Here is a 27,700-nt window from a genome sequence, read left to right as displayed (position 1 = left end):
GGAATTACTGACCTGTCAGTCTCACCTCTGTGCCTGCAAAGATCATGGAACAGATCCTATTAGAAGCTACACTAAGGCACACGGAGGACAGGGAGGTGATTCAGGACAGCTAGCATGGCTTCACCAAGGCAAGTCCTGCCTGACCAACCTAATGGATTTCTATGATGGAGCGACTGACTACATGACTGGACAAGGGAAGAGCTATGGATGTCATCTAGCTGGACTTCTGTAAGGCCTTTAACATGGCCCCCAACAAAATCCTTCTAAAATGGAGAGAGATAGATTTGATGGATGGACTCTTCAGTGGATGAGGAATTGGTTGGATGGTTGCATCTAGAGGGTAGCAGTCAACAGCTCAATGTTCAGATGGAGATCAGTGACAAGTGGTGTCCCTCAGGGGGCCGTACTAGGACCAGTACTGTTTAGCATCTTCATCAGTGACACAGTGGGATCAAATGCAACCTCAGCGAGTTTGCAGACCAAGCTGTGTGGTGCAGCTGAGATGCCTGAGGGACAGGATGACAGCCAGAGGGACCTGGGCAAGCTCAAAAAGTGGGGCCATGTGAACCTCATGAGGTTCAACCAGGCCAAATGCAAGGTCCTGTGCCTGGGTCAGGGCAACCCCTGGTATCAATACAGGCTGGGGGATGAAGGGATTGAGAGCAGCCCTGAGGAGATGCTGGATGAAAAGCTGGACATGAGCTGGCAATGTGTGCTCACAGATGAGAAGGTCAAATGTACCCTGGACTGCATCAAAATAATTGTGGTCAGCAGGGTGAGGGAGGTGATTCTGCCCCTCTGCTCTGGTGAGACCCCACCTGCAGTACTGTGCCCAGCCTTGGAGTTCTCAGCACAGGAAAGACATGGACCTGTTGAAGCAGGTCCAAAGAAGGGACACAAAAGTGATCAGAGGGGCTGAAGCACCTCTCATATGAAGAAAGGCTGAGAGAGTTTGGGTTGTTCAGCCTGGATGGAGAAGAGAAGGCTTGGGGGAGACTTTATTGCAATCTTCCAGTATCCTTCTAGTATTTAAAGGGGGCTTATAAGATGGAGACAAATCTTTTAGCAGGGCCTGTTATGATAGGACAAGAAGTAATTGTTTTAAACTAGAAGAGGTTAGATTTAGAATAGATATAAGGAAGAAGTTTTTTACAAGGGTGGTAAAACCCTGGAACAGGTGGCCCAGAGAGGTGGTAGATGCCCCATCCCTGGAAAAAATTAAGTCAGGTTGGATGGGGCTCTGAGCAACCTGATCCAGTTGAAGATGCCCCTGCTCATTGCAGAGGGATTTGTCTAGATGACCTTTAGAAGTCGCTTCCAATCCAAACTATTCTATCATTCTATGAAGAAGGAAATAATATTGCAGAAATCTGTATCCTATGCTAAAATATATGCCACCCTTCAGTTGGCTGGGGACAGAAGCACATTTGCTCTGAAATGAGGCTACAAATTACCACGAGTCACAGCTGGCCACGTGAAATAGCTTAAAGCAGAAGCCAGCAAGACAATTCAAGCTTAACATTAATCACATTTACTTCCCAGATAACCATGTCTGCTTCCATGTACTTTCCCCTTACTGATTCCCTTTTCCTAAGATAGGTGTGAGGCCACGCAGTGTAAGTAGACCTTCCGGGAAGACTGCAGTGACAGAAAAAATTGAGGCTGAAAGGGATTCAAGAAAATTGCTCCAAATACAGACACTGCAAAGACAGACGTTGCTTGTACCTACTTAAGAGTAAAGCACTGAATTAATAGGTCCATCTGCAATACAGATAATATTTCTTAAGTGTTTAACACATTTCTTTTGATTGAACATTTTTAATTGTTAAAACTTTCAGCTGAATTTTTTAACATGTTTCTGCCAACAATCCTTGATTTAGGAACTTTGTAGCTGTGTACATTAATATTTACCCACAAGATGAAACTAATTCAGTGTTTAAGATATTTTCAGGAGAATCTCAGAAATATTTTAGAATTCTGTGATTGGTACAAATTACAGAAGAAATGGAACTGAACTCATTGTATTAATTCCAGTTGGCTTTTACATTTTCCTTTTGCACTCAAGTGGCTGGCTTAGATTAAAGCTCTAAGTAATCTTAAAAGAAAAAAAATATAACAAAATCAATTTATACTATTCTTCTACTTTTCATGTTTCCCACAAGAAAAAACATTAACAGATTAGAAATACATGAAATTTGAAAATTCAGTCTGACTGCACTTCTGATTGAGAAACAGACAAGCTTTGTTCAGAAACACTCAAGAGAAACTCTGTTATTACACTGTGTAAATTGTTTTGCCCTCCATTTGGAGCAACTGCCAAGCTTTGTCAGTGTGCTTCAGAAAGCCTGGTCATACTTTTTGTCTTGGCAAAGGAGGCTGAGTCAGAAGAAAGGATTTGCACAAAACAGAAATCCAGACGACCGAATTAACTTTTAGAGTTTCTTGCATTTTCTTGCCCCTTCTTACTTAGTCAAACAAATACTACAGCATCTTCAGCGCTCAGTGGTGAGAAAAAAAACTCCACAGACAACAGCAGTGACAGAACTATTACTGCATGGCTGCAGGCTCATTTTGGCAATCCCAGATCCTGGCTAGCTTCTCCAGCTGCAGCTGGGACAGTTTTCCAGTTTCTAAGAGTCCGTTTAAGGAATCTGATAGGGTAAAAATAAATAAATTTTTAAAATGCCTGTTTTATTCTTTCTGTTTGTATCACTCTGAGTGGAAACAGGCACTAAAAGAAGAATAACGCATTAAGTGTGAGGAAGATGAAGTGAATTCCTAAGCCCTAAAACTTCAGTTGATTGGGGAGCTAATAAATAGAGGGAAAATGATGTGGCAGGAAAGGGAATGATTAGCTAGGGTTGAACCAAATAGGAAATCAGCAAATACCTTTGAAGAGCTCAAACTCTCCAAAACACTTCCCTTAAAAAAAAATTTATGCTTAACACTAGCAGCTGTGCCATAACCAAAGGGTGTCCAAGTGCAAGGGAGTTCATGCATGGTATACTTTTCTCCCAAAACCCTCAGTGCCTTTGTGTGTGTGTGATATAACACACAGGAGGAGAAGCCCCTAAAGTAAAGGTATGGCAAGCCAAAACGTTCTCGCTACCTGGGCTATCCCCTTAAAGTAACCCACAAGCTACTCCCGGGCAAGCAAGGCATGGTGAGAGAGCTCTCAAGTGGTAGACATATGGGAGAAGGGGTCATTTTAGCTCTGACAGGGAGCACCCCAACACCACACCCATGCCAGTGGGCAAAGGGACCCTGTACATCACCCATCAGCAATGTCAGAAACCACAAGCTCTTGTAAATGGAGCTTATTAATATGTACATGTATTTTATGACTTTACACATAAAATACATTGATATAAAGCTCAAACTGTAAAAGAGACTCTACCAAAAGGAAAAGAAGAATGATTGGGGTAGCAAAAAAAAAAAAGATTATTCAGACCTGAACCACAGGAAAAAAACAGAAACAATTAAAAAAGAAAAAAATATCAGTTAATCTTAAATTAAATTCAGCCTCACACTAGTATTCTGAGGATGACATCCAGCAGGGCTCAAAACTGCAGCTTAGCTGGACAACCTGAAGAAGTGTCCTTGTTGGTACAGAAGGGAATACTTAAAACTGTTTGAAAAGTTTATTAAATTCCTACCAAAATGGTAATAAAAGACTTAGTAGTAAGATGTTCATGACACACATCTTATGTTGCACTGTTACAAACAGGATGCATATTTTTTCTTCTCTTTTTTTTTCTTTTTTAAACTATCACAGTGTCAGTTTCAAATGGTTTGAAAATTAACAACATAAACATAAGAGTGAAAAAAAAGACATTCCAAAGATGATGTATATCACTTGAAAATTGAACTGCTTCACAGCTGAGATTTTTCAAGTAAGTTTTTTTTTTTTCACCTCAGATCCTACAGTTTTTATGTATTAAATTATATGAACGAAAATCTACACATTAAATAAAACTCCACGTGTGTTTTCTGTTTCTGCTGCCAGTCTGGGCTTTCTGTGTTAAAAATGAGCTCAGGTAAGAGTGAAAAGCACACAAATGTACTCCCAGTTATTATACAGTGCTATTACTTCTCTCCACTTCTAAAACTCAAAAAAAGGGAGGGAAGATAAAATTCCTGCTGTCCCTCAGGAAATCCATACTCTGAGACATAATTTTTCTCCTGATTGCACAACTAGGCATAAAACCCGCTGTGAATAATCACACATGCAAAATCATTTTTTTTACTGCTGCTAACACTTGCTGATATGATTAAATTTACCTTCCTAGAACATTTGGGACACTAAAATTGAGTGGTTAAAAAAGTTTCATTTTTACCACAGCATTCAGAAGTCCTGTAATAATGTACGAACAACTGATGGTAAATAGAAAGTGTTTTGTTTATTTTGCTGAGTATTTTGGAACTAAACTAGTATTAACTTTTGTCATGTGCACGTTGTTGGTTTTTTTTGTTTCTTTTCCATTTTTTAAGGCTACTTCTATACCAGTGAACTGAACCGCAGCACCAAGGTCTAAACCCAAGCACTGGAATGCTGTTGTCTCTATCTTTAAGCCACTATACCCATTATGATTTTGATCAAAGTTGACTAACTCTCCCACAAAATAACCAGGAATGATGTGAGAGTTAAGTAGGGTCTGGAGTCATTTACAATAGGTAGCTCACACGTGGCCCCCTTGAGCTGGAGAAAAAGGGGAGCATAACATGGATACTGCCAGATGAGGTTGTTGGAAAAGCAGCCCTAGGCTATTCACCCTACAAGCATAGGTGTAACCAACTCACGGCAACTTTTATTTGCAGGTCCATTTTTATTCACAGGAGCACCCAGGTGTGTACTTGAAGTTAAGCATGTCTTTAAACATTTTCAAGAATATGCATTCTTTAATTGAGGCTTCAATGTTTCTTCTAAAGTAATTGGGACTTTTAATTAAAGATCCATTCTCATGTCAACCCTGAAGTCTAGCATCTTAAAAAGAAGCTTAATTAAAGAAAAAAAAAAATCACAGAAGTTTCTCTGGCAAAACAGTTTTTAAAAAAATGTATCAAGTGAGGACATCCTACCTATACTGGAAATAATGTACAGTTAACAATTTTCAATGGAAATGAATGTGAATTAAGATGGCTGTTAACCAACCAACCAACCAACACCAACCCAACAACCCCCCCCAAAAAAAAACTCAAAAAAACCAAAACCAAAAAAGAGAAAGAGAAAAACGCTTCACATTAAAGAAAGAAAAAAGAACAAAAGCTTCATTTCACCAAAATGGTAAGTGAGAAAGATGGAGGTCAACTGCACTGGTAGACTGAAATTTTGTCCCCTGTCAGTTTACCCTATTATTTCATAAACCCAATGTCTCAGCAGCCCAGAAATGATGTTTCTTCAAGTTAATCCCCAAAAGGCTAGTCTCTGGAAAGGCTGAGGTAGAAGACACCTGAGCAGTCTGGTTAGAAGTTTTACAAAGGATTGAAGAGTTCATCTGGAAGTTTTTAAAAGAAGAAACTTCCCCATTTTGCTGCCAACTACTCTGAGAAGAGCATGCCTCTCAGACTACAACATTTAAGACATGGTCTGTGCTCTGCAAAGGGCTCCAACTGCAACCATATGATGACTGCCATGGTCAGAGGAGCCTGGGATCAACAACGCCTCAGAAATGCTTAGAAGAAATATGATCAAAAGGAGGAGCAACTGTCAGGAGCTGGTCTGAGAAAGGGAAAAAATCAGAATACAGGTAATTTGTACTAAACACTCTACCGCTCTTCCTTCCAAGTGACTTAATTTCCTGAAAATACTTGCCATTTCCATTATGATTTTCACTGGAGGACCTGAAAGCTCAACAGATAATGAAAAAATTTCTCACAATGGCAGGCAATGAGTAGGTTGTTTTACAATCAAAACAAACAAGACAGCTCTCACCAAAGATCCGTCTGTGCCCAAGGACCCCAAAAAGCTGTCTGCAAAGCCACCGAAGGCCAACAACCAGTACCTGACACTATTACTTACTTCTTTCCTTTGACAAAATTTCTTTCAGATTGAAAAGTTTTTTTGTGCCAATTTAATGGTTTGTAAGGACAATACAGCTGACAATAAAGATATCAAAGCCTCACCCACTGATCAGAACAGGAGTTACAACAGCAACAACAAAAAAAGGTGTATTATCTTAATTCTCTGTTTCAAGAAGCTGAGCAACTATTTCAATTTCAGATGTATTTCATATTGAAGTTACGGTCACTTGGTACAAAAGTCTCCTGAGACCTTTTCTGTACTAACTTTTTAGGACTCTTCACTGCAACCTTCAGAAAAAAGCCCACCTTGTTAACAGATTTGGAAATCTGCAGCCACTATCAGCTGCCATTTTTATTTTACTAGCAGACACAAAGCAACAACGTAAAAATTAATCTGACCTAGTAATTTCCTCCTTCTGCCTCAGTGCCTGTATTTGGTAAACAGTAAGTGTAGTAGTTCGTTACTGATAGCAATTTAATGTGAGTTTAGTCCCAGGTTTTAGTTTTTTAAAAGCATCTTTCGATAGGGTTACCATTATCTGCAGTCTAACTCCTATACTTTACAAAAGCTTCTTAATTCACACCAAATGGCAGACTACCCCCTGAATTGTCACTACTGAACATAGCTATGTTTACCAAGCTCTTTTAATTATGGACTGATCCACAGATATGTCCAATGACATAGGGAAACTAAAACTCCCAATGCCTTCTTAGTATGCCACTCAGATTCCAGAATATGCCCCAATGCATAAGATACCTGTACTTTTGCTCAATGTTAATAACCAAGATTACATTACCTACAAATGCTTCTAAGGAAAGCAGAAATTGTTGCAGAGCTTCAACGGTACGTGACAAATACAGTCCTTTACATTTTACGTGGGTTTCCAAAATGTATCAAGGAACTACTGCAAACAATAGCAATTTTTAGGGTATGTGCACAGTATATACCTGTACATCACCTAGGATGCTCTTATATAGTGCTTAATCTCTGGTTCTGTATTTGTCAGGCAGGTTTGCTACAAAGTTACTCAATTCTCTTCTGCTCCTGCAATTATTTTTGTGAAATATTTCTATACTACTCCGTGTTTTTCAAGCTTGTGAGACTACTTAAATCAACATAATTTAAACTTTAATTGTACAGTTCTGGCAGAAAGCACATATACTGGAAAACCATTTTCAGAGTTCAGATCAACTCTCTCATAGACCATAAAATACAATTACTGGATTTTGATGTATTTCTTTGCTTTATCAGACTTATCAATCTGTTCCAATCAACACTGACTTGCTTGAATTTTCTGTAAAGATACACACATACTCAAGAACAGAATCAGTCAAATAGAATACTTCTCCAGCTTCTGCGTGGCTACAGCCTCCTTTGCTTCTGAAGAGTGCAATACTGTGCATTATGCTGATGCATAATTAATATCAAAACTTTCCAGTCAGGATATAAATCCTACTCTCTCTATTGTCACTGATGAGAATAGAAACAACAATTTTATTTCACTTAACAAGAAAACTGTCTTGCTACAGGCATGAGAAATGTGTTACTACAAATTTTGCTACATGTGTTGTCATTGTACATGACTTAATGACATAAAGTAAGCATTTTATAAAATACATTCTTCCTTACATCTGTACTTCTCTTCCAGAAGGCCCTTAGAAAGAGACATCAAGCCAATTTTCAGGGACTGCACACGAATTTTTCCAGTTCGGCCACTGAAATTATAAAGATAAAGATAAGACAATTCAATACAGTTTAATTTTATCTCATTCCAACTCGTCTATTAAAAAATGCAAAGGCGCTGGTGAGTTCTACTTCAAATACACTTCAAATCTCAAAACAAATTAATGCTACAAATAGTTTAAGAATTCTTCCCTTATAAAAGCTCAGCTCACCTTCTAAGCAGTTTACATGTCAAAACAGTTTGTATTACTCCAAAAGGGCAGATATTTAGCTCAGTAAAACTCTCAACATGATTTAATAATGTGATATACACAGAAAAAATACACCAGTAGACAGCAGGAAAGCCTATTACTCAGTGTGAAACACAAGGACTGCAAAACAAAACCAAGTTTTCGTATCACAGTAACTAATTGATTATTTTCACTTCATTTTTTCCTTTTATGTTTAAAATGCTCTGATACACATGTGTACCAGGATATAAATAGCCAACCACATGCAGTAATTAAATGATGTGGAGCTGGTTTTCTTTAAGCAACATGCTTCAGGCTCAGCTTTGCCAACATGAAAAAAATAAACATGTCCAACCCCCAACAACCATACATCAAAAACCTTATGGAACATGAGAAAAAGTAAGTATGTACCAAAGCAAGTGATTTGAAAACTGCAAGACAAGACACTGCTCAAAAATGTACTTAAGCAATAAACCCAGGGTACATGGAAAAGCACAATTTTAAGTTCAAAAGATATTGTTAAAAGATCTGATGATTTCTTCTTTCAAAGACCAAAAAAGACGACACAATTTTGTCTTTAGATGAGACACGGCAAAATAAAAATGAGAATAGTAGATAAACTGTATATATTTCACACAAACCCTGCATTCAAGGTTAGCTGGGTCCTTCACCAGCAAGTAAGATAATACTAAAATTAATAAACTCAAACATTACTTTGGTCCCTTCTGTCATGTAGAAGTGATATATCTTTTAATTACTTCTGGAGGGGTTATTAGATCTATCTCTTTCTGTCTTACCCATTCAACATATGGTCTGCTGTCTGATTTACTTCACAAATGTTGTGCTGAATACAAAATTATTAATTTACTCCTGGGCTCTCAGTAAATTAGCTAAGCACCTTACAAATATTAACACATTTGTCTTCACAACCATCACCTAATCTAGTGAGACTATACAGCATTATCTTCTCCATTCCACAGGCTGGAACCGAGGTACAGAGAAATTATTGCCAAATTAATCTAAACCACCCATTACTTTTACTGCCTAGTTTGAAAATCAGGACTCAGTTTTGCAGAATGTTATAAAAGTGCCACCTATTTTATATATTCAAGCTTAGCTTCAAATTACCTCTTTCAATCACAGACACTACATCATTCTGGCATACTCTAACATGTTAATGGCTCATTTTGCAACCTTGATAAGGTTCTTTCCCCATTCTTTCCTGTGTAGGGTTGTCTGTGTTTTAACTTTGTATTCAATGGAAAAACAAAGCTTGACATTCATTTGGGCTTGATTTAACTCAGGACTGACCACAGCATTTGTTTATTAAAGGCAGAAATTCAGAAAAGCTTTGCAGCTAAAAGGTCAGGGCACATATGTGGAGGCTTCAAACTTCTCCAGAATTCAGCAGATTGCTATGGGGAATGTGTAAAACTTCCTTTGCACAAAAAGCATTTTCTTAATAAATTATACAAAAGAAAATTAAAAAGCCTGCAATATTACATTTTCCTAAAGAGCAACATATTTCCCCCTAGCCTTTTTCTTGGAAACAGCTAAATACTAGCACTGAAATAAGATACACAATAAAAAAAACAAAACAAAACACACCAAACCCAAACACCACTACCACCACCCTAAACCTATAGACTTTGTAGCATCGATACCTCTCATTCAATGTTTTAAGTCTGTCAAAAAGCTTAGAGAGTCACAAAACCACCGAGGTTGGGAGGGACACTTTGGAGATCATCTAGACCAATGCCCCTGCTCAGTCAGGCAGAGCAGGTTTTCCTGGATCATATCCAGTCAAGTTTTGAATATCTTCCAAGTTTTGAATATCTTCAAGGATGCAGTCTGCACAGCTTCTCTGGGCAACCTGTGCCACCGCTTGATTACCTTCACTTAAAAAAAATATATATCTTTTTCCTCTATCATAAAGCAGAATTCCCTGTTTCAGTTTATGCCTACTGCCTGTTGTCCTGCCACTGGGCATCACTGAGAAGAGCCTGGCTCCATCTTCTCTACTGCTCCCATCAAGTATTTATGCACATTGATAAGATCTCCTTGAAACTTCTCCAGATTAAAAAAGTCCCAGATCTCTCAGCCTCTCCTGACACATCAGATACTGCAAGTCCTTAGTTATCTTCATGGTACTTCACTGGATTTGGTCCAGTTTGTCCATGTTTCTTTTCTCCTGCGGAGCCCAGAACTGGACCCAGCATTCCAGATGTGTCTGACTAGTGCCAAGTAGAGGAGAAGGCTTACTTCCCTTGACCTGCTAGGAAGACTTTTCCTAATGCAGCCCAGAGACTGTTGGCCTACTTTGACACAAGCTCATGTTGCTGGCTCATGTTCAACTTGGTGTCCACCAGGACCCCCAGGGCCTTTCCTGCAAAGCTATTTTCCAGGCAGACATCCTCCAGCCTCTACTGGTGTATGGGGTTATTCCTCATTAGGGACAGGCCTTTGTATTTCCCTTCACTGAACTTCATGAGGTTCCTGTTTTTCCCTTTCTCCAGCCTGTCAAGGTGCCTCTGAACGGCAACACAACCAACTAATTGTGCTGTGTGTACAACCACCTAAAAATCAAGGCCTTACAGTGAGAAGGTTCAGGAAACCTTTTAATGCTTGAAAACATACAAAATTCATGGGTATTTACAATTAAGTGCCAGCACACTATTCAGATTCACTACAGCAATACAAGCGTGCTTGTCATTACAAAATCAATTGATGAGACCACTTTAAGCAGGTCAGATACTTTTTGCTCTGCTCCTGATGAAGGTAAGCCTGAACCACTGTACTATTAACCGGTTTACAGCAAAGTTGTCTGTTCTCCATCAATACAACAGTGAAAGGCAGTACAAAAATGGCACGTTATTGACCTCTGACCTATCTTCAAGTGAAAATGGCAAAACCATTATAGCTGCTTGTCAGGAGCATTTTTCTTGTTTACTGAAGTCCATTTGTCCCTCTGTGTTGCCTGAAAAAAAGAGGACTCAGATAAAGTCTAAAGATTCATTGCCCTTATAGTGTGATGCTGACATTCTTCTCCTTCCCCAAATGAACTGGACTTGTATTGTTTCACAGGGAAGGGTAGAGGAAAAAGATGTGAGGGGGATGAGGAAATAAAGAAATCCTTGATTTTGTCAGTGATTCCATTGTCTCTAGCTATGCACCAACAGGCTCTGGCCCATATGCCTCAGGTATGATCCCACTGTTGCACATTCATCCACTGCCAGTCTGGAGATTGCACAGAACCCAGAAGTAATTCAACTTTTAAACCTGCCAAAATACGCGGTAAAAAAAGGTACACATTGGTTCCAGGCATGGCAGGAGAATGGATTGTAAGCATATACTACAGAGAGGACTATTTTAGTGGGGAATCGGCTAACTAGATCATTTGGGCAAGGGCACAGGAGGGTACCATACTGCACACCTAGAGAGGCTGGATTGGGATCAGAGCACATGATCTGTCTTTGTTGCATAGTTTGTGCTCTCTATCCAGAGAGCAACCATTCAGCTGTTTCAGAGATCCAAAAATCAGCTGCAGAGAATAAAAAAAAGCTACTTTTTATATAAAACTGATGACTGTCACTACTGTACAGTAACATAAGCAAATGAGGGAAAAAAGGGTAAGTTAGAGTGCTGTAGTGTCAGAAGAGAAAGAATGAACACTTTTATCCTGTATCTTAGTACAGGAGATACTGGAACTACAGGATGCAGAAGAGGAGAGGGTGGGAAGAACAGGTAACACACAGGTAACAGCGGCAACAGACATGAGTCATGCCTCATGAGTTCCCTTGCTAATCCTATAACAACTGAACTCCAGACAAATGAAATTACTACGATCCCAACCTCACTACATCAGGCACAGGCTGCATGGAGCACTTGGGAATCATATAATACAGTTTAGCACTACTTGGACACAGGAACATGTCAGCTATAAAACAGTGTGCTAAATCCTAAAAATAGCATTTCTGTTTCTGCTCAAACACCTAGGATATTCAACTACAGACATTAAGGCAGAGTTAAAATTTTCTGAGAGTATGTCTTTCCAGGAAAATGAGTTTAGCAAACTTTACAAATACTTTCTATCATCATGCAACTGTCATATGCAAACTTCATCCCTTTCTCTAAGTAGCTTCCTAACACAAAACTTCTTTGACAGAAAATACAATCTACATCGTAGTCAAAACGAAGGCCTGTGGCACTTCTTTAAGTAAATTATAAAGGGAGTTCTCAGGACATAATGAATATTAGGTTGCTGAATATGAGACAATAAAACTATTGTTTACCAATGATATGCAAGTGTTCTGTAGCATTGTGATGACATAGACAGAGGTAATATATAAGCATTTTACATAAGCATATGAATTATGTGAACACCAAAGGGGCAAACAGCGATGGGTACAGCTGCACATGATGGCTAGCCAGGTAACAAAAAGCTGCCAGAGAACAAGATTAAGTGCATAATTAAGGATGAGTGACAACAGAAAACAAGATACGCAATATCAAGTCCAGAGGAACCCTATGTCCCCCAGGGAAAGGGGGCAATATCCTAAAAACATCAGCCACTAGCACGGAAAACTGGAGAAAAAAAAGATAAGCCCACTTCAGTTCAGACTTCTCTTGCCAAATAGCTCTCAAGCCTAGTCAACATTGACCCTGCGGCTAAGGACTACCAAGGACTGTCGCTACTAGTTATCTACATTACCCAGCAACAGAAGGCAGCCTATTAGGTCTCTGAAGGTCCCCATAGATGCCTCCACTTGATCAGCCACAGAGGTCAGACAAAGGAGCTCATTTTCCTGCCCTGCAGAGGGCCATATCCTCTCTAGAGTGCTTAGTACTATTCATGGCCTGCTAAGCTACTCCTGCAGAGTCCTCTATGAATCAAGACAGCTATCACCAACACAAGGGAATGCAACTGGAGCGCATGCAGAAAATTTCCATCAGCTACCGTCAAAACCAGGGCATAAAGTTAAGGCTGACTGAGCAGGCCTCTCATCCTTCTCATTCTTCAGAAGTTCAGATTTTGCTGAAATTAAAGCCTGGGATATTAACTGAGCCTGGTGTTAGAATTTGCCAGGTATATGAGTGCAACAACAAATAACAAAGTTGTAAATCTTCAGGGGAAGGCTGGGTCATAGAGAATGATCATGAAAGACAGCTTTGACCATATAGAAAACGTTAGCCTAAGTGCCATACCATAGATACCCTTCCTAGACTAATGTACCAAAGAAATTAAATTCAAAAGAAGGCATTATTGAAAGTATCCTAATATCAAATAACCCAAGACAATTTAGAAGTTGAAATACAAAAAAAAAAACCAGATAAACATTGGAAGACATTAAAAACAGTGCATGTAAGTTTCTTTATGGGTAATTCTGATTGAAATAATGAGCCATCACCCACAACTAGTACATGTACTCTTTATTATGTATGACAGACTTTAAAACAGCTGAAACAACTCATTTCAAGGGGCGTTAAGCTATTCCATTAGTACTGAAAGCTATCAGTCCATTGCATATAAATGACACTTGGAGATTTTAGCAAATGTGACCAGTATATAGCCCAGAACAATAACCACCGGTTATTGCTTGTGGATGATTTAGACATAGGTAAGCCTGGCCAAATGATTTCATAGAGCAAACCATTTCCTTCACAGCTCTCACTGTAAATTGCAATGCATTTATTTTTAATTTTATTTTTAAAAAAATTACTCTGGACTAACCAAAACAAAGAGCTCTAAGTTTGGAAAAAGTTTATAGGGCAGATGTTGCTGCCTGGAACAACCTTTGAGTCCTTGAAGAAGTTAAACTCATGAGTAAATTTAATGTTTCTCTCCTCGGCTTGAAGAATGAATCATTCCTGATCTGTCAGAAAATACCAGAACACAACAGACTTTTTCTAAAAATAAATTGCTTCTTTTCAAGGGCCAAAGACATCTGTAGGTAAGCAAACTGAGTAGTTCTTCAGACTATCAATCTGTGAATCAGTAATTAAATCTCAGGTTAATAGCATGCGCCTAACAGATGCTTTTTGTAGGCAGTTTAACGATTTGAAACATTGTATATGTATAACACCCGTGCAATAAACAATGGAAATGCCAAGACACAAATTAGCTCTTTTCTAAAGCCCAATTTAAAAACCCAAACCCAAACCCCAGCTTTAAATGGGTGCCTATTCTTTCAGATTTTTTTTTTGAGTGGATTTGAAAAGGGAGCAAGGAAACACATTGTAAGAGGTAATTTTATCTCAGAAAACCTTCATTCTCCATTTTGCAAAGTTTGACTAAAGATTAGTCTTTCATCAGCTTGAAGAATTACCTACACTAAAGCTTTCAGCATAATAATAAGGGGAAATAGGAGCAACAGGGAATCCTACTGAAAGAAGGTTTTGTTGCTTACTACGTGCATTTTAAATATAAACAGATTAAACAACTGACTTGAACTGAAGTTAGGAAGCAAAGGTAAGCTGCAGAAAATACATAGGATTTGTGATCAAACTGAAAAAACCCACCAACTAGTAACTACAAAAAATTCTGACATTTTTAAACCTCTTATTCTAAATAACCAATAACATTTAAGTCAAGCAACCCACTTAATCTACGGCTCTATTTGCACGTGATGTGTTTACTCACTCACAATACAGAGCTCTGCAAAATAAAAGTAACTGGAGGAAGAACTTCCAGTCATTATTTGATATGCTCTCCCATTTTCCAGCAATAATGATAAGGAGTCCAACTAACAGAAATGTCACAATATTGAACAGCAATATTTGAATGTCAAAGCATAATAGGTAGTCAGCAAAAAGATAATAAATGGTCATATATACTCTGTTCCCCCCTTCCCTCTCCCCTACCACAATATTTAAAATAAAAATGAAAGATAAGATCCACAAAGTATAGGAGTGCTGGTGTGTAGTCCTCTAAAGGGAGAAAAAGCAAAAAGCTATGAACTGTTAGAATTCGGCACTGATTAAGTGAGTGAACACAGTGAAGATAATGCATACATCAACAAGTAAGAACTCTCTTTTGCATAGCCAGGTATAAGAATTTCTGTCATTATTTAAGAAATACTTTTGCTCTTTCCATCTTCAAATGGGGAGAAAGCAAAGAAATTTTAAAACTAACCTCATGCTGCTTAGAAATTCTGATTTGTGGTGTTAAGTCTGAACTAAAGCATCTGTTCAATTATACACACTGAAGCGACCACCTGTGTATTGCAATACTGTCTTTATTCAGCTCCAGAAGAGTCCTGAAATGCCTTTGCTCAAGCAATGTAAGGAGATGCACTGTAGGGAATAGAGCAGCTGATTGAAACCAAGTCCTTTCCCCATTTTTGCTACAAAAGGGAGAACAGAATAGCAACCACACTAAGAAAAATGAGCAACAAACTCATGACTCAAAAGCACATCTAAATAAAAACATAGAGCCTGTAGGTCATGCAGACTGACATAGTGCATGGCAGGGCAGAGAGGGCAGAATCTGACATGCAGCAGAAGACAGACGTGTCTGGGGGCTCAGAAAGGACTGACCAAAAGAGAGGCTGCTGGGAGTGGATTTTTTATGTCCTCTGAGACTCAGTGCTCTCTCTGGAAACAGCAGACATGCATTACATAAATGCACAAGTTCTTTCTGTAAGCATACCGAAACAGTTTTGAGAAAAAGCCACAATCCAATGGAGAAACACAGCTTTGCTGCCAGGACCAGGGCAGGTGGATCACATAGCACCAGTATTCAGAACTGGTACAAGGCAGAAGCTGCACCTGCTGGAAGTGAGCCAGGACCGGGACATTGCTGACCCTCCAGAATCAGACAGGCTTTATTGCTGAGATCAGAAAAACCACCACTACACAGAGGATTCGGAACAGGGAGGTCAGGCAGGATTATGGCATGCAAGTAACTAAGTGTAAAATAAATAACAAAACTGTCACCACCTATACATCTGGTATGAATGGCAAACAATCTAGGCAATTTGGAACATTTATAGTAGGAACACAGCTTAAAGCAGTGTATCCAGATCTCTACTCATGTATACATATCTTGAAATCTTTTCATCCTTTCAGTGTTTCTTTGGTAGTAGTATAAAAGCAGTGTAATGTTAGTTCAGTGTCTCTAAGCAGGACAGCATGAGAAACATCTAATTGCAAGCAACTGCACTTTCATTACTGAGTCATGACCATCAAAAGATACAACTTTTTCTTAAAGAACTTAAATTTACACCATTTTTCTATTATCATGGTCACTTTCTCAAGAAAGTAACTCAGAAAAAATATAAAACAATTGTACAAGTCTAGCATTTTTGATGTCACATGCAAAAATTACCAGTTCTGTTTCCATGGTTTATACTTGCTTAATACAACATGAAATTCATAGGGTACACATTGGGAATAAATACTTGTTACTTACCTATCATATACATTGAGTAGCCAGTTAAGACACATGTCTACACAGAGAGGGACATTCACCATGTCTTTGTGTTTCTCCTCGAGTCCACTGTAGATGGTAGTGAGACAGCTGATCACATCCTGAACACCAATCAGTTGGTCATTCTGACTCAGCCTGTGCTGTTTGAAAACTTCACTTGTTGTGTTCAGGTCCAATAGGTCCACTAACAAGAGGCGATTTAAAAATAAAAATAAACAAAAAGGTGTGAACATAGATGCCCAAGCATAGCATTCACCGTAATTGTTCATGTGCATATTGTAGCAAGCACTGCAGACAATTAGCCAAAACCTAGCTTCCACTTAGTGAAAATCTGTGAGAAGTCAACAAACTTTTGGTACTGTATATTTAAAGAAACAGAATCAACATGAACACCATGGTGACAACGGCACAGATCAGAACATTCAAAAAGCCACTGAAGTAGCCTGTGTAATTACATAATACTAACTTTAGATGTGCATACACTGGGAGTCCACTACTCTTAGAGGATTCTTTACATTTACCATAAAGCAGAATCCCATTAAATAACTCTGACTTTTGATATATATAAAGCAAACCAAATATAAATATAAAGCAAAACAAAGCTGTAGTAATGTACTGAGGCCTGATTAACTGAATAGCATTGGCTAAATTAGGGCTTAAAAGAAAGCAGGGAGAGGGAAACAGGGGAATTATTTATTGTGGTTTTCCAGCACACTAAAAGTTATGCTTTCATGAAAAATATTTTTATCTCCTTCATTAAAGGATTCTTTCTATAATCATTTGGTGATGCTACAGATATCCTACAGGTGAAAAGGGTTTTGCTCCCCAAAGCACACAAACATCATTTGAAAATCTGGGGTTTGCATAGTGAAAATAAAAAGCTGTCAATGAGCTCTTCTAATTCTTTTTGCAAAATAAAGTGGAAAAGGAGGAAATAGTGTAAAAGAAGCAAGAATAATTTAAGTCAAAGGGTGATATAATCCTCAGTGACATTTTTTTACAGAAGTGAGGATTTTACGGGGGATGGGGGGGAAGCTGCAATGTATTATTATACTTGCTACAATGTATGCACCACAAAGTTGAGGTACATTCCAAGCTCATACAGAACTGTTTCTGAAGAGCCAGGAACACATTTACACTATAAATGTCATCTCTCAAACAAAATGAAACATGACAATCTCAGATGTGTTATAAATTGCTCTATACCAATAATGTTAAACAAGGACCCGGGAAGGGCAGGCTGTGCAAATCAGGGAAGTCTAGCTTGGTCTGGAAAGTAAGTACAGCAGTAAAAAGCAGGAGTAGGACAACACTAACCACTATGATCAATTCTGTCAAGAACTCAGTGAACTTCTACCAAAATATAAAGGTTATGGGCCAAAAGGCTACATTCCCAATCCCTTTTCCCAGTCTACCCTTCCTCATAGCACTGTAAAATGAGAAACAGTACCTTACCGCCCTTGCTTTTCCTCTCCCTCACTGACATCAGTACATTCTATTCTAACCTTACAGCATCAGACTTGAAAGGGTTTTACATTTTTTCACTTTTTTTTTTTTTTAAGCCCACCTCTTCAGCTTGCACACGAATGCCAGCCATGTATTTACCAAACAGGCAGACTGCCAATTGCAGCAAAACACCTTGCCACTAGTTTGACTTGAAGGAGCCCAAGTATGTGGCAGTACACTGCAGCATAATCTCCTACAGTAGCTGGAAAATATGTAATACACTGGAAAAGGCTCACAGCCCTATTTAAAATCAAAACAATACCAATGCCCCCCTCAATCACAATGCAACACAGACTAATTCTTTGAGGGGTGGAGGGAGGGGGTTGAAACTAGGTGCAAAACTACAACATGCTATCCAATCACATAAATATTGTACTCTGGAGAGATGGCCACTTTTCATGTTTTTCTTTCATGACTTACAGAGGGGGAAAAAACCTCAAAATGATTGCCAGCAGTTTGCTGGTTTGGTTTTTTGTTTTTTGTTTTGGTTCCCCCTCCCCCCACCCCATCCCCCCTGCAACCTCTTTTTCTAAGGTACTTAACAATTGGCTAAAAGTAGGTAAGCAGCTTCCTAAACCAGACTGACAGCACCCCAAACTTTCCCTTTTTAAAGCCAGTGAAAACTTGGAATGCTTTGGTATGGTAGGAAGTTGTAACCTTTGGTTTTGGCTTAACAAAACTATCCCTGCACTGAAAATGGCCATTCAACAGACACTGGAGTGTTAGCCTGCTAACTTCACATCTTGATCTGCTGGCACCAAGATCTCACATTCACATTTCTGCCAAAGGATTCTAGAGGGAATCAGGAGAGGTACTTTCAGTATTTTCATACTAAAATTAAACTCTGTTAATGTACTAATACAAATTAAGAAAAACATACTCTTTTGGATGACACCATTCATGGAGAATAACCAGAGGAAATTGCTTCCATCCCTGCTTATTTCAGCACTCACCTGTCTGAATGAACTTTGGGTTCAGTTATCCCTGTCACGGTAAGGTCTACCCACTAGCAGCTCCCCTGGATCGGGCTGATGTAAAAAGGGATTATTTTCTCATTTCTCACTACTTTCCGTTTTTGAAAGTTTTTAAATAAACCGTGTTTATGCAGATGCGGAAAAGCTAACCTAAGACTCCATGCCATTGCTAGCACATCATCTACTGTACACAGCTTTTAGTGAAGTTTTGCAGTACCATTCTGCATCTGCTCAAATGTGCTGAACGACCAATTCTGCTATTAACCAACAAATGGACACAAGGGTCATTTCTTTCCTTTCTGCAGTGAGGAGACTTTCCGAAAGGAAAACTGTAAACAGAAACCACATCACTCAGCGTGGTTCAAGCAGATGTGACTGACTGACTCAGGAGCAGGTAACTACATACAGCTACTTACGGCAAATTGGAGGCTGCTGCAACCCCACAGAAAATAGCCAGGCATTGCCATGGAACTTCTGTTTTAGAAAGACCTTGTGAATGACAGCAGTTCCTGCAAAAGACTAAGTGTCTGAAGTCTACAAGTCTACACAACTTTTGGTTTTAGTCCGGCATGCCTTAACGTTCATTCCTTGTGCAGCTGATATTCTTACTAGCATTCTTAAGTTTTACATCACCTAGAGGAGCTCAGTGACAGAATTCTGAATATACATGGTGATTTTGTTCCCTTTTTCCCTTCCAGTACTATACTTCAGTATCTGGGGCAACATCATTTCTTGAAAATAAGCTACAGTATGCTGCACAAGAATTAAGTATTATAGTCAGATCCTGCTGCTGCATAGCTGCCCAGTACAACTGCGACATAGGATATTCTCCATGGCCCCATTCTTCTTCGGCTACTGTGGCAAAGTGTTCTCAGTATGTTTGCCCCACATAACCTGCGACAGAGAAGCTAAGAATCTGTTTCTTCCAACCTGCAACCATTCTCAGCTTCCTGCAGAATGAATACACATAGGTACATACACACAAATTAGTCTCTGCAGGCATCTACCTTCCAAAATATACGAGGTGAAACATGACTCTACTTTCCTGCTTGTAAAGGAGGGTGGGGGGAGTGGGAGGGAATAACTTCCCCAGAACCATTTTTGACACTTAGCAAGGCCAAAGACTCAGAAGAGAGATCTGGCATCAGCAGTTTTCCAAAGCACAGCTCTCAAATTACATACTCCTGAACCTGCTTGTATAGCACTTAAACTGTTCCTCACTGCAAAGTCAGTATCAGGTGCAAGTGGGACTGTGCCTCCTGCTCCAGCTGTGCCTTTGGAATTCTCCCTAAAAAGGCCTTTGCAGGTATACACACACTGCGGCTGTGACAGCCACGTGTCACATTTTAATTTACAATGACCTCATTTTCCAGTGATTTGCTTTGACGTTTTCTTTGCCTTAAGCACATAAGCCCTTCTGAAGCATTCTGCATCCAAACACCTTCAAAACCCACCCACAATTAAAATTACAGGAAATAAAACGGAAGACTAAAGTAACTCAGGCCAGAGAATGAGTGGCAAGGGCACAAATGGTGACTCTTTCCCTACCTTAAAACAAAACATCAACAAATAAAAGTCAAGAAACAAATTCTAGATACGGCTTAACCCCTCTCCCCTTCCTCAGAGAAGAGGTGCTATCACATACTGTGTTTTGGCTATCTCAGAAGCCATTCATAGGACAAAATCAGGCCAAGAATTGTCACAGTCAAAGGGAATTTGACCTGTTCCCCGACAAGAAATAATCAGCTAAGCAAACCATGACAAAAGGAACAACACTGATTACATTTTTGAAAGTGGTCTTAAAATTGTGCCAGATCATAATGAGTTCCTGTTCAGAGACAGAAAATACTTGCAACACCTAGCTTTGTGGGTAATCTGCAATATCTTTCTTAAAAAGCCATAATGATGTGTTCTCACAACATTCTTACACCAATCCTTGGTCAAATATGTCCATGTAATAAAGACAAAGATTATTTTTTTTGGCTGTTGTCTCCTCCCATAAGGCAGAGAAGCAAGCAAATAGTTTCATAAATAACGAGGCAGATTGGATTGTAGAGATGACAGTTTTACTCCTGGCTTTTTCAAATTGGAATATTCTCTTTAGTTCTTATTACTTCCCTCTGCCCTCCTTCCATGCCCCTGCCCTGAAACTGGAGACAATATTCACTTTGATAGGAGGACACTTTTGAAACCTATGAATGATGAGAGCTAACCATTGCAGTTATGACAGGAATTGATATATTTTGCAGCAAAAGCAAGAGCAGGATGTTCCTCCTCAAAGCTTACTAGAAGCAGTGAAAGCAAAGTTTGTTCTATACGGATCGCTAGACAATCTGTATGCCTGTCAGAAATAGGCAGCATGATTAGCATCCATCACGTGCAGTCTGCTTTTTCACTCTTCCTTGGGGAGCAGCACACACAAGGAGAATTTTGCTTTCCTTTTGGTTTTTAGGTACATGTTGATGCATACTTTATACCCTGCACACTGATAAGCAGGAAGCTCATAATGCTCTTTAGTCTTGCTAGTGTAAACTATAGATGAAACTACAGGCTTTGGTGGGACCATATCTCTTGCACAGAGAAGCTCTAGGCTATGCCAAAGAAATACAATTTTTCTTTCAATACCATCAGATTTTCAATACCTTCAAAGGATAGGTTCTGTTTTTTTCCCCCAGGATCTTGAACTCCATTTGAAATTTTGTAAGAAGCCAGCACAGCATATAAAGAAGTGGTGAGAGGTACTCCCAGGAGCCTGTGCTGTTACACAGATGCACTCTAGCTTCTGGAGTAGCTAGCTACCATCTCAGGCACAGTTTCATTTGGTATAATGCACACTTGAAGTTCAGCTAAGAAGCTACTGTCAAGATCTGACTGCTCTTTTCTAGGCTGGAAAGAAAACTAAAGACCTGGAGAGTAGAAAGGGACCCCTTTTTGTGCAATTTTGCGCAACCCCTTCCTTGCTTTCATCTTTAGGATGGCTTTGCACTTCTTGTGTTCCTAATCAGACTGCAGTTCCTACTCACCCTTCAGGGCTGAAAAGTCCTTTCACAGCAAGGACTCCTGAATTTAAACAGAAAATTTAGTAATGCTGTACAATATTTGCATACCAGTTGTTACTAGGATCTTTCAAAAGGTCTTTCAAAAAATCTGTGGTCTTCACACTCATTCACAACCAACACCTCCTTCCAAAATTGTCCTGTTTCCATTGTTTTCCTACTTCACTCTTATTTTCTTGGTGGCAGATGAGTGGATTTATGTATTCTCTTTTCCATTCATAGTCCTAATAACTTTTAAAATCCATATCCCCATAATCTCTGCCAATTTTTGGCACTCCTTCCTTTTTGTACACCTTAGTCTCCCCAGTTCCAGCTAGTTTTCTTCCACACACCTTCTCTTCTCTGCCTTCTCACAAAATCTCACTTTAAAAAAAAAAAAAAAATACCTTTTTTGCTCTTTCCGTTATCTTCCTTGACTTTATATCTTGCCTTTCTCTATAATGTAAACCATTTCTGCATTACATCAAACTATTAGGTCAATCCCATTTCTCCAAAATAAGCATTGAGCAGTTACAATATAGGTCTGCTCCCTCAATAAAGTATCATCTTTCTTATTCTCATCTTGAATTCTCAAGTACGATGCAAAAATATCAGTGTGCATGAACACTGAACATACAGGAACCTTGGAAATTAAGTAGTTTAGACAGCCGAGGCTGTTCAGTAGATCCTTTCCTTTCCTGCTGATGAAACCTATCTGCTCTTCAGAGTGGACTGTGGCTGAATTAGATCACTTAAAACCAGAGACAAATGCCAGCACAGGTCTGGGCAGAATATCCAATGTGCACATTAAACGCATTGTTATTTCCTACCTAAATTTAAGACCCTTCCTCAGATTCCCAATATATATATATATACACACATATACTATTATTGCTAATACTAGTAGTTTGGTTTTTCCTAGTAGCTTTTTGTGATTAAAATGTACAGCAACACCAACGACCTATAACCAGCTATACAGATCTGTATCCTTTACCCTCACACTTTGAGTGGTCTGAACTCTTCTTTAACTGGAATTCACACAGCAAGATATTCTTTCTGAGAGGGAGGAATATTTCTGAAGTTATACCTAGCAGCAGTAAACACACACAAAAAATGGAATAGAACTCTAAAATATAATAAAAAGTCTGAGTTTACGTCAAAGGTCAGCATTTTAGCTCATATAATTTTACATTGGTTTGTATCAGCTTGTATCAAGAACAGTATGCAATAATCAAGTTGAGAGCTCCAGAATTTATTTTCCTATCACTTCTCAAAGTATTCTTAGTGGGCATATTATTTCAACTTACCTGCTACACTCCTTTTTTCATTAATTGAATTCATTTATTTGCAATAATGACACCTACTATTGGCAATTCTTCCTGCCAGTTTGCTGGCTGACGATCTGTCAAGGATGTATCTAGTTCCTTGTTAAACGTTAATGTTGTTAGACTTAAGTTCACCCTCCCTTCCCTAAGTACTGTAGAGAAACAATTTGTCTCAAAGGCCAAACTCACAGCACAGTGCTTTCTGCAGTCTTCGGATTTTGATGGCCGTACGGTAGGCAGAGAAGCGTACGTTGTTCAAGTCAGCTGAAACAGCAGAAAAGAAATATGAGCAGCGCTAAAAATAGAGTCCGTAAGTTTCCTTTACATATAAATTTTCACATTTTGGAAGAAGTCTGATATCCCTCCTCTTCTCTGCAATGAATTCATAGGATATATCAGAACAAGTAAAACAAACTGAGAAGCTGGGACCTCAGCCCAAGCCACCTGCAGGGAAACCCTCCTGACTGACAGTCCAGGGCCTTCACAGATTGGCACACCAGAAATATCCTGACACTATCTTGGTACATGTAATACATATCAATATATATAATAGAGTTTTACATACATATTATGGAGCATTAAGTAGTTTCCAGACAAGTGCTCAAATACAGTATGTTTCTCCAATAATTTACAACTCTGATGGACAACACAGAGCAGCAAAGGTCACAGCAACAGAGGAAAAATGGCTTTTTAAGCTATAATTTCTATGCCATGACTTTGTAAACTGTGCTTTTAAAGGGACAGTCAGATAGCCATAAATTCTATTTTAGAAACTGATAGGTATAGTAACATTTTTCCTCATTTAACAGTACTTTACCCTTTTCACTCCTTAGAAAAGGCGATTTCACCGTAAACGTAGATGTTAGCAGGGCATGTTGAACTAGTTGTAAAATAATATGGTTGAGACTTTACTGAAAGTATAACTGCTCTGATCTATTACAAAAAATTAATTCCCTGCAGACTGGCATCCTGCTTTAAACACACAGAGAGCCTGCATCATTGGACAGTCCCTTGTGGATTTAAAAGAAATAAACAAGATAGTGCATTAAAGCATAGAGTCAGAGCATACTGTTCAGAATTAATATTAAAGGCAATACATGATGTGATCAAGGCAGTAGAGTTTTGTGCAAAGTGTCTCATCAGAAAGTGGGAAAGGCTCTGTTACAGTTCATGGCAACTCTGACACGGTCAGCATACAAATGCAGATTTTACTAGTGGAATGAACATTACACAACAGTTTACTTTAAGAAATTCACTCACCTAAGGACTGGAAGAGATCAGTCATTTTAGGATGATCCCAACAGGTTGTCTGTGTCTCATGACTACAATGGAATGAGGTAATAAAAGTTTCAGGCAACACACACACTTCCAAAGAACAAACCCCCAAAGATATTCTGATTTTCTGTGTTTAAGTGGCAAAAAAAAATCCCTCATCTCTTTAATTAAAATGCACAATTTGGGCCACATGGCTCCTTGATTGTTTTAATCACAAAGTTGGATAGACAATAGCATACCCATACTAGGAAAAAATACAAATATTTACTTTTGATTCTAAGTGTGACTGTATCAGTTGAACTCTGACCCTGCAACTAAGAGGCACATTAATAAGGTAAAAATGCAAAATTTCACTGCTGTAGCACAATCAAAATATTTTTTAAAACACTTTAAAAATAAAAGGCATTGAGGTTTTATTTCAAACTTCGTTGCACACCTGAACACACGATTTTAAGATTTACCTGTAACACATTTATCATAGAATCATTTAGCTTGGAAAAGACCTTTGAAGATCAAGTCCAGTGGAAAGCCTGATCGATATTCACACCCTCAACCGATAGGTATCTTCATTCAGGGTTTGTGTTCTCACACAACAGAGATTTCAATAGGCAGCATTGCTTAACCCACCTTTTAGCAGTGCTGCTTCGATTCACCAGGGTTTCAAGTATGCAACAATAGAGGTCAAAACATACATTATGTCAGGTCTACAAGCCGCATTTTATTTGTATTTATCAAAATTAATTGCTGGAATGATTACACATTCTTGTCTCACAACGTATTTACATTTGAAGTAGACTTGTAAGAAAATTAGAGAAGTTGTGATCATAGCATTCCCTTTAAAAGTTAATAATGAAAATGAAATTATGCTAGGTAAGAAAATCTAACAGCAATAAGCAGAGAATACCACTTATTTAACCTTCGTTTCTATTTAAAAATTGTTAATGTGCACTTCCCCCCCCATACCGGTATAGTTGGTTGCAAATAATGTCTTTAAACGGCACGTTGCCATTAAATGTACTGGACTGTATATTCAGCTGGTATATACAAATTGCTGTACCTCAGTCGGTGTGCAATAGCTTATTATCACCGATTTTTTTTTTTTTTTTTTTTGATTGAGAAACCAACCAAGAATGAACCCTTTTATGCTAGGTGGTACAAAAAAACCCCAACCAACCAAACCAACAAAATAAAAACAAAAGTAAGGGATAGAATGTTTCTGCTCCCAAGTGCTGCAGAGGCAGGACAGGTACTAAAATGAGAAGGCAGGCTCCAAACAAGGTGCTGAGGGCCCTTCACATTACCCTTCAAGGTACACTAGTGGAAAATGTGTGCAATGGGTCTGTGCCCAGGGGATGTGATCCCCACTTTATGTTTGCTGCACCAGCATGATGTTTCCAGCTTTGGGTCTGGTCTACATCTCCATGACCAGCTTCTCCCTGTCATTGGGCTTAACGCTCTGCCATAGGTCTCACTTGTATATCTGGTACCATCACAACTTTGTGAGATGGTTTTCGTGGAAGGTCACAGACAAAATATGTAATTCCTATTAATTTTCCCTCTTTGCGATTATTCCCTAGTAGATTGGTAGATGACTGAAAGGAGGGAGAGGCCCTGCACGTGATTACATATAAACTAAAGAGATTTATACAACCTGCAATGAAAACATCTTCTGTTAGACCTTGATCAACTCTGAAATACCATGGTAAAACCTCCCCATTTCAGAAGAACATGGAAATACATCTTTACATATGAACACATATTTCCTGAACTCAAACGCTTATTTGGTTTCAGTTTGATAATAATATCCCATTAATTACGTTCACATATCAAATTCCAAATTATGTAGTCAAAGCTCTGAACTCTAAAGCTAAGGAATACTAGTATCTAAATCAGTGTTTGTGCAGTTTCTGGAAAGACACTTTTAAAACAGCACTATGTTTATCCTTGTCCAGAAAAGTCATTTGAAAAACAAGTATCCTGACAATTATTTCCTTGGAAGGGGCACACCAATAAATCATCATGAAGCCAACAACAGAAAAGGATGTATCTGGGTTTGGTGCTGTGCCAAGGTAAAGCCAACTGACTGTCCAGCATTCTCAAAAAACCTAGTATAAAAAAGCTACATACTAGAAGAAGGAGAAGATATACATCTTCTGTAAACAGGAACAGAAAATGTAATAGTTCACACTGATCAACTTATTTAATAACCTCAGAACTAGTCCTGTAGCTGTCAAATACCTGCACCATCATGTTAAATGGGATGGTGTCATTATGATCTTGACCATTTAGAATTTATTTCTGTTGACAAAACCCATTGCAACTGCCCACAGAAATGGATCCAATATGTGATCAGTTTAATAAAGCTTGTTTTAAGGAAATTGTTTTACCTCAACTTCCCTGACCAAGAACCCTGTCCCCCCTGGCAAAAAACAAAACAAAACAAAACAAAAAAACCCAACCAACCACACACAAACAAACAAACAAAAAAACCAGGACCAAGACTGGTGATTTTACTATCAACATCATAAGTGAAAAAGATTTCTTAGGATTTTCTGAGAAAAGACTCTAAACACCTTTGAACTTCTATGCTAAAAGTAAAGGTAGGTGGCAGTACTGTGACAGAAACTTTAGATATATGTGTATATGTAAAAATACATTTCACTGTTTAAAATGCTGAAATATTATTGTAAACACTGCATGTAAACAACCTGCAATTTAGCTGAGTCAGATCCTATTTACAGCCTTAGAAACTATCATGTCAAAATTAGCTGTGATGGTAAAGGACTTTGCTGAATTGCAGCCTTTATTTCTCAGTTCACTATTTTCCGGCATTAAAAAATTTGTTTCCACAAAGAAATCTATTTCCTACTTGTGGGGTGCTGCAAGAATCTCACCTGGGAAGTGCTGCAGAAGTGCAAAGCTTTATCAGCAGCCAATGCCTCCCTACACAAAGAATGAATCAATAGCAGAAGTTGATTTAAAACTCTTCTTTTTTAGCAATAAATCATTAAATTTCATTAGGCCCAGATACCTTCTCTTTTTTTTTTTTTTTTTATTATTAAAAGAACAAAAAAAAAGAGGAAAAAAACAGTTAAATACTTGGATAAATTGTTCCCTCCCTCCCCTCCAGAAATATAGTGATGTACTCCACTACGCATCTGTAATGCTTAGTTAGGATGTGGGCAGATTTAATTGCAATTCAGATTCCAGCTTCTAAGTAAT

At 38.6% G+C, this 27,700-nt stretch overlaps 1 protein-coding gene across 6 annotated transcripts in view; it reads right to left on the bottom strand.

Moving 5' to 3' along the window:
• The window catches only part of UTRN (utrophin), a 386,536-nt gene that overhangs the window by 43,643 nt on the left and 315,193 nt on the right, over positions 1–27,700 (bottom strand). For all 6 annotated transcript variants that reach the window (XM_056344155.1, XM_056344154.1, XM_056344157.1 and 3 more), the window contains 4 exons: positions 24,464–24,525; positions 23,393–23,467; positions 16,346–16,547; positions 7,652–7,737 (listed from right to left, as the gene is read on the bottom strand). In XM_056344155.1, the coding sequence (XP_056200130.1) occupies positions 7,652–7,737; positions 16,346–16,547; positions 23,393–23,467; positions 24,464–24,525 (425 nt within the window). The remainder of the gene's footprint in view (positions 1–7,651; positions 7,738–16,345; positions 16,548–23,392; positions 23,468–24,463; positions 24,526–27,700) is intronic.

This window comes from Falco biarmicus, chromosome 6 (genome assembly GCF_023638135.1).
Source record: "Falco biarmicus isolate bFalBia1 chromosome 6, bFalBia1.pri, whole genome shotgun sequence".
Classification (NCBI taxonomy): domain Eukaryota; kingdom Metazoa; phylum Chordata; class Aves; order Falconiformes; family Falconidae; genus Falco; species Falco biarmicus.
Note: the sequence above shows the minus strand (reverse complement) of the source record. Positions and strands in the feature narration are given on the sequence as shown.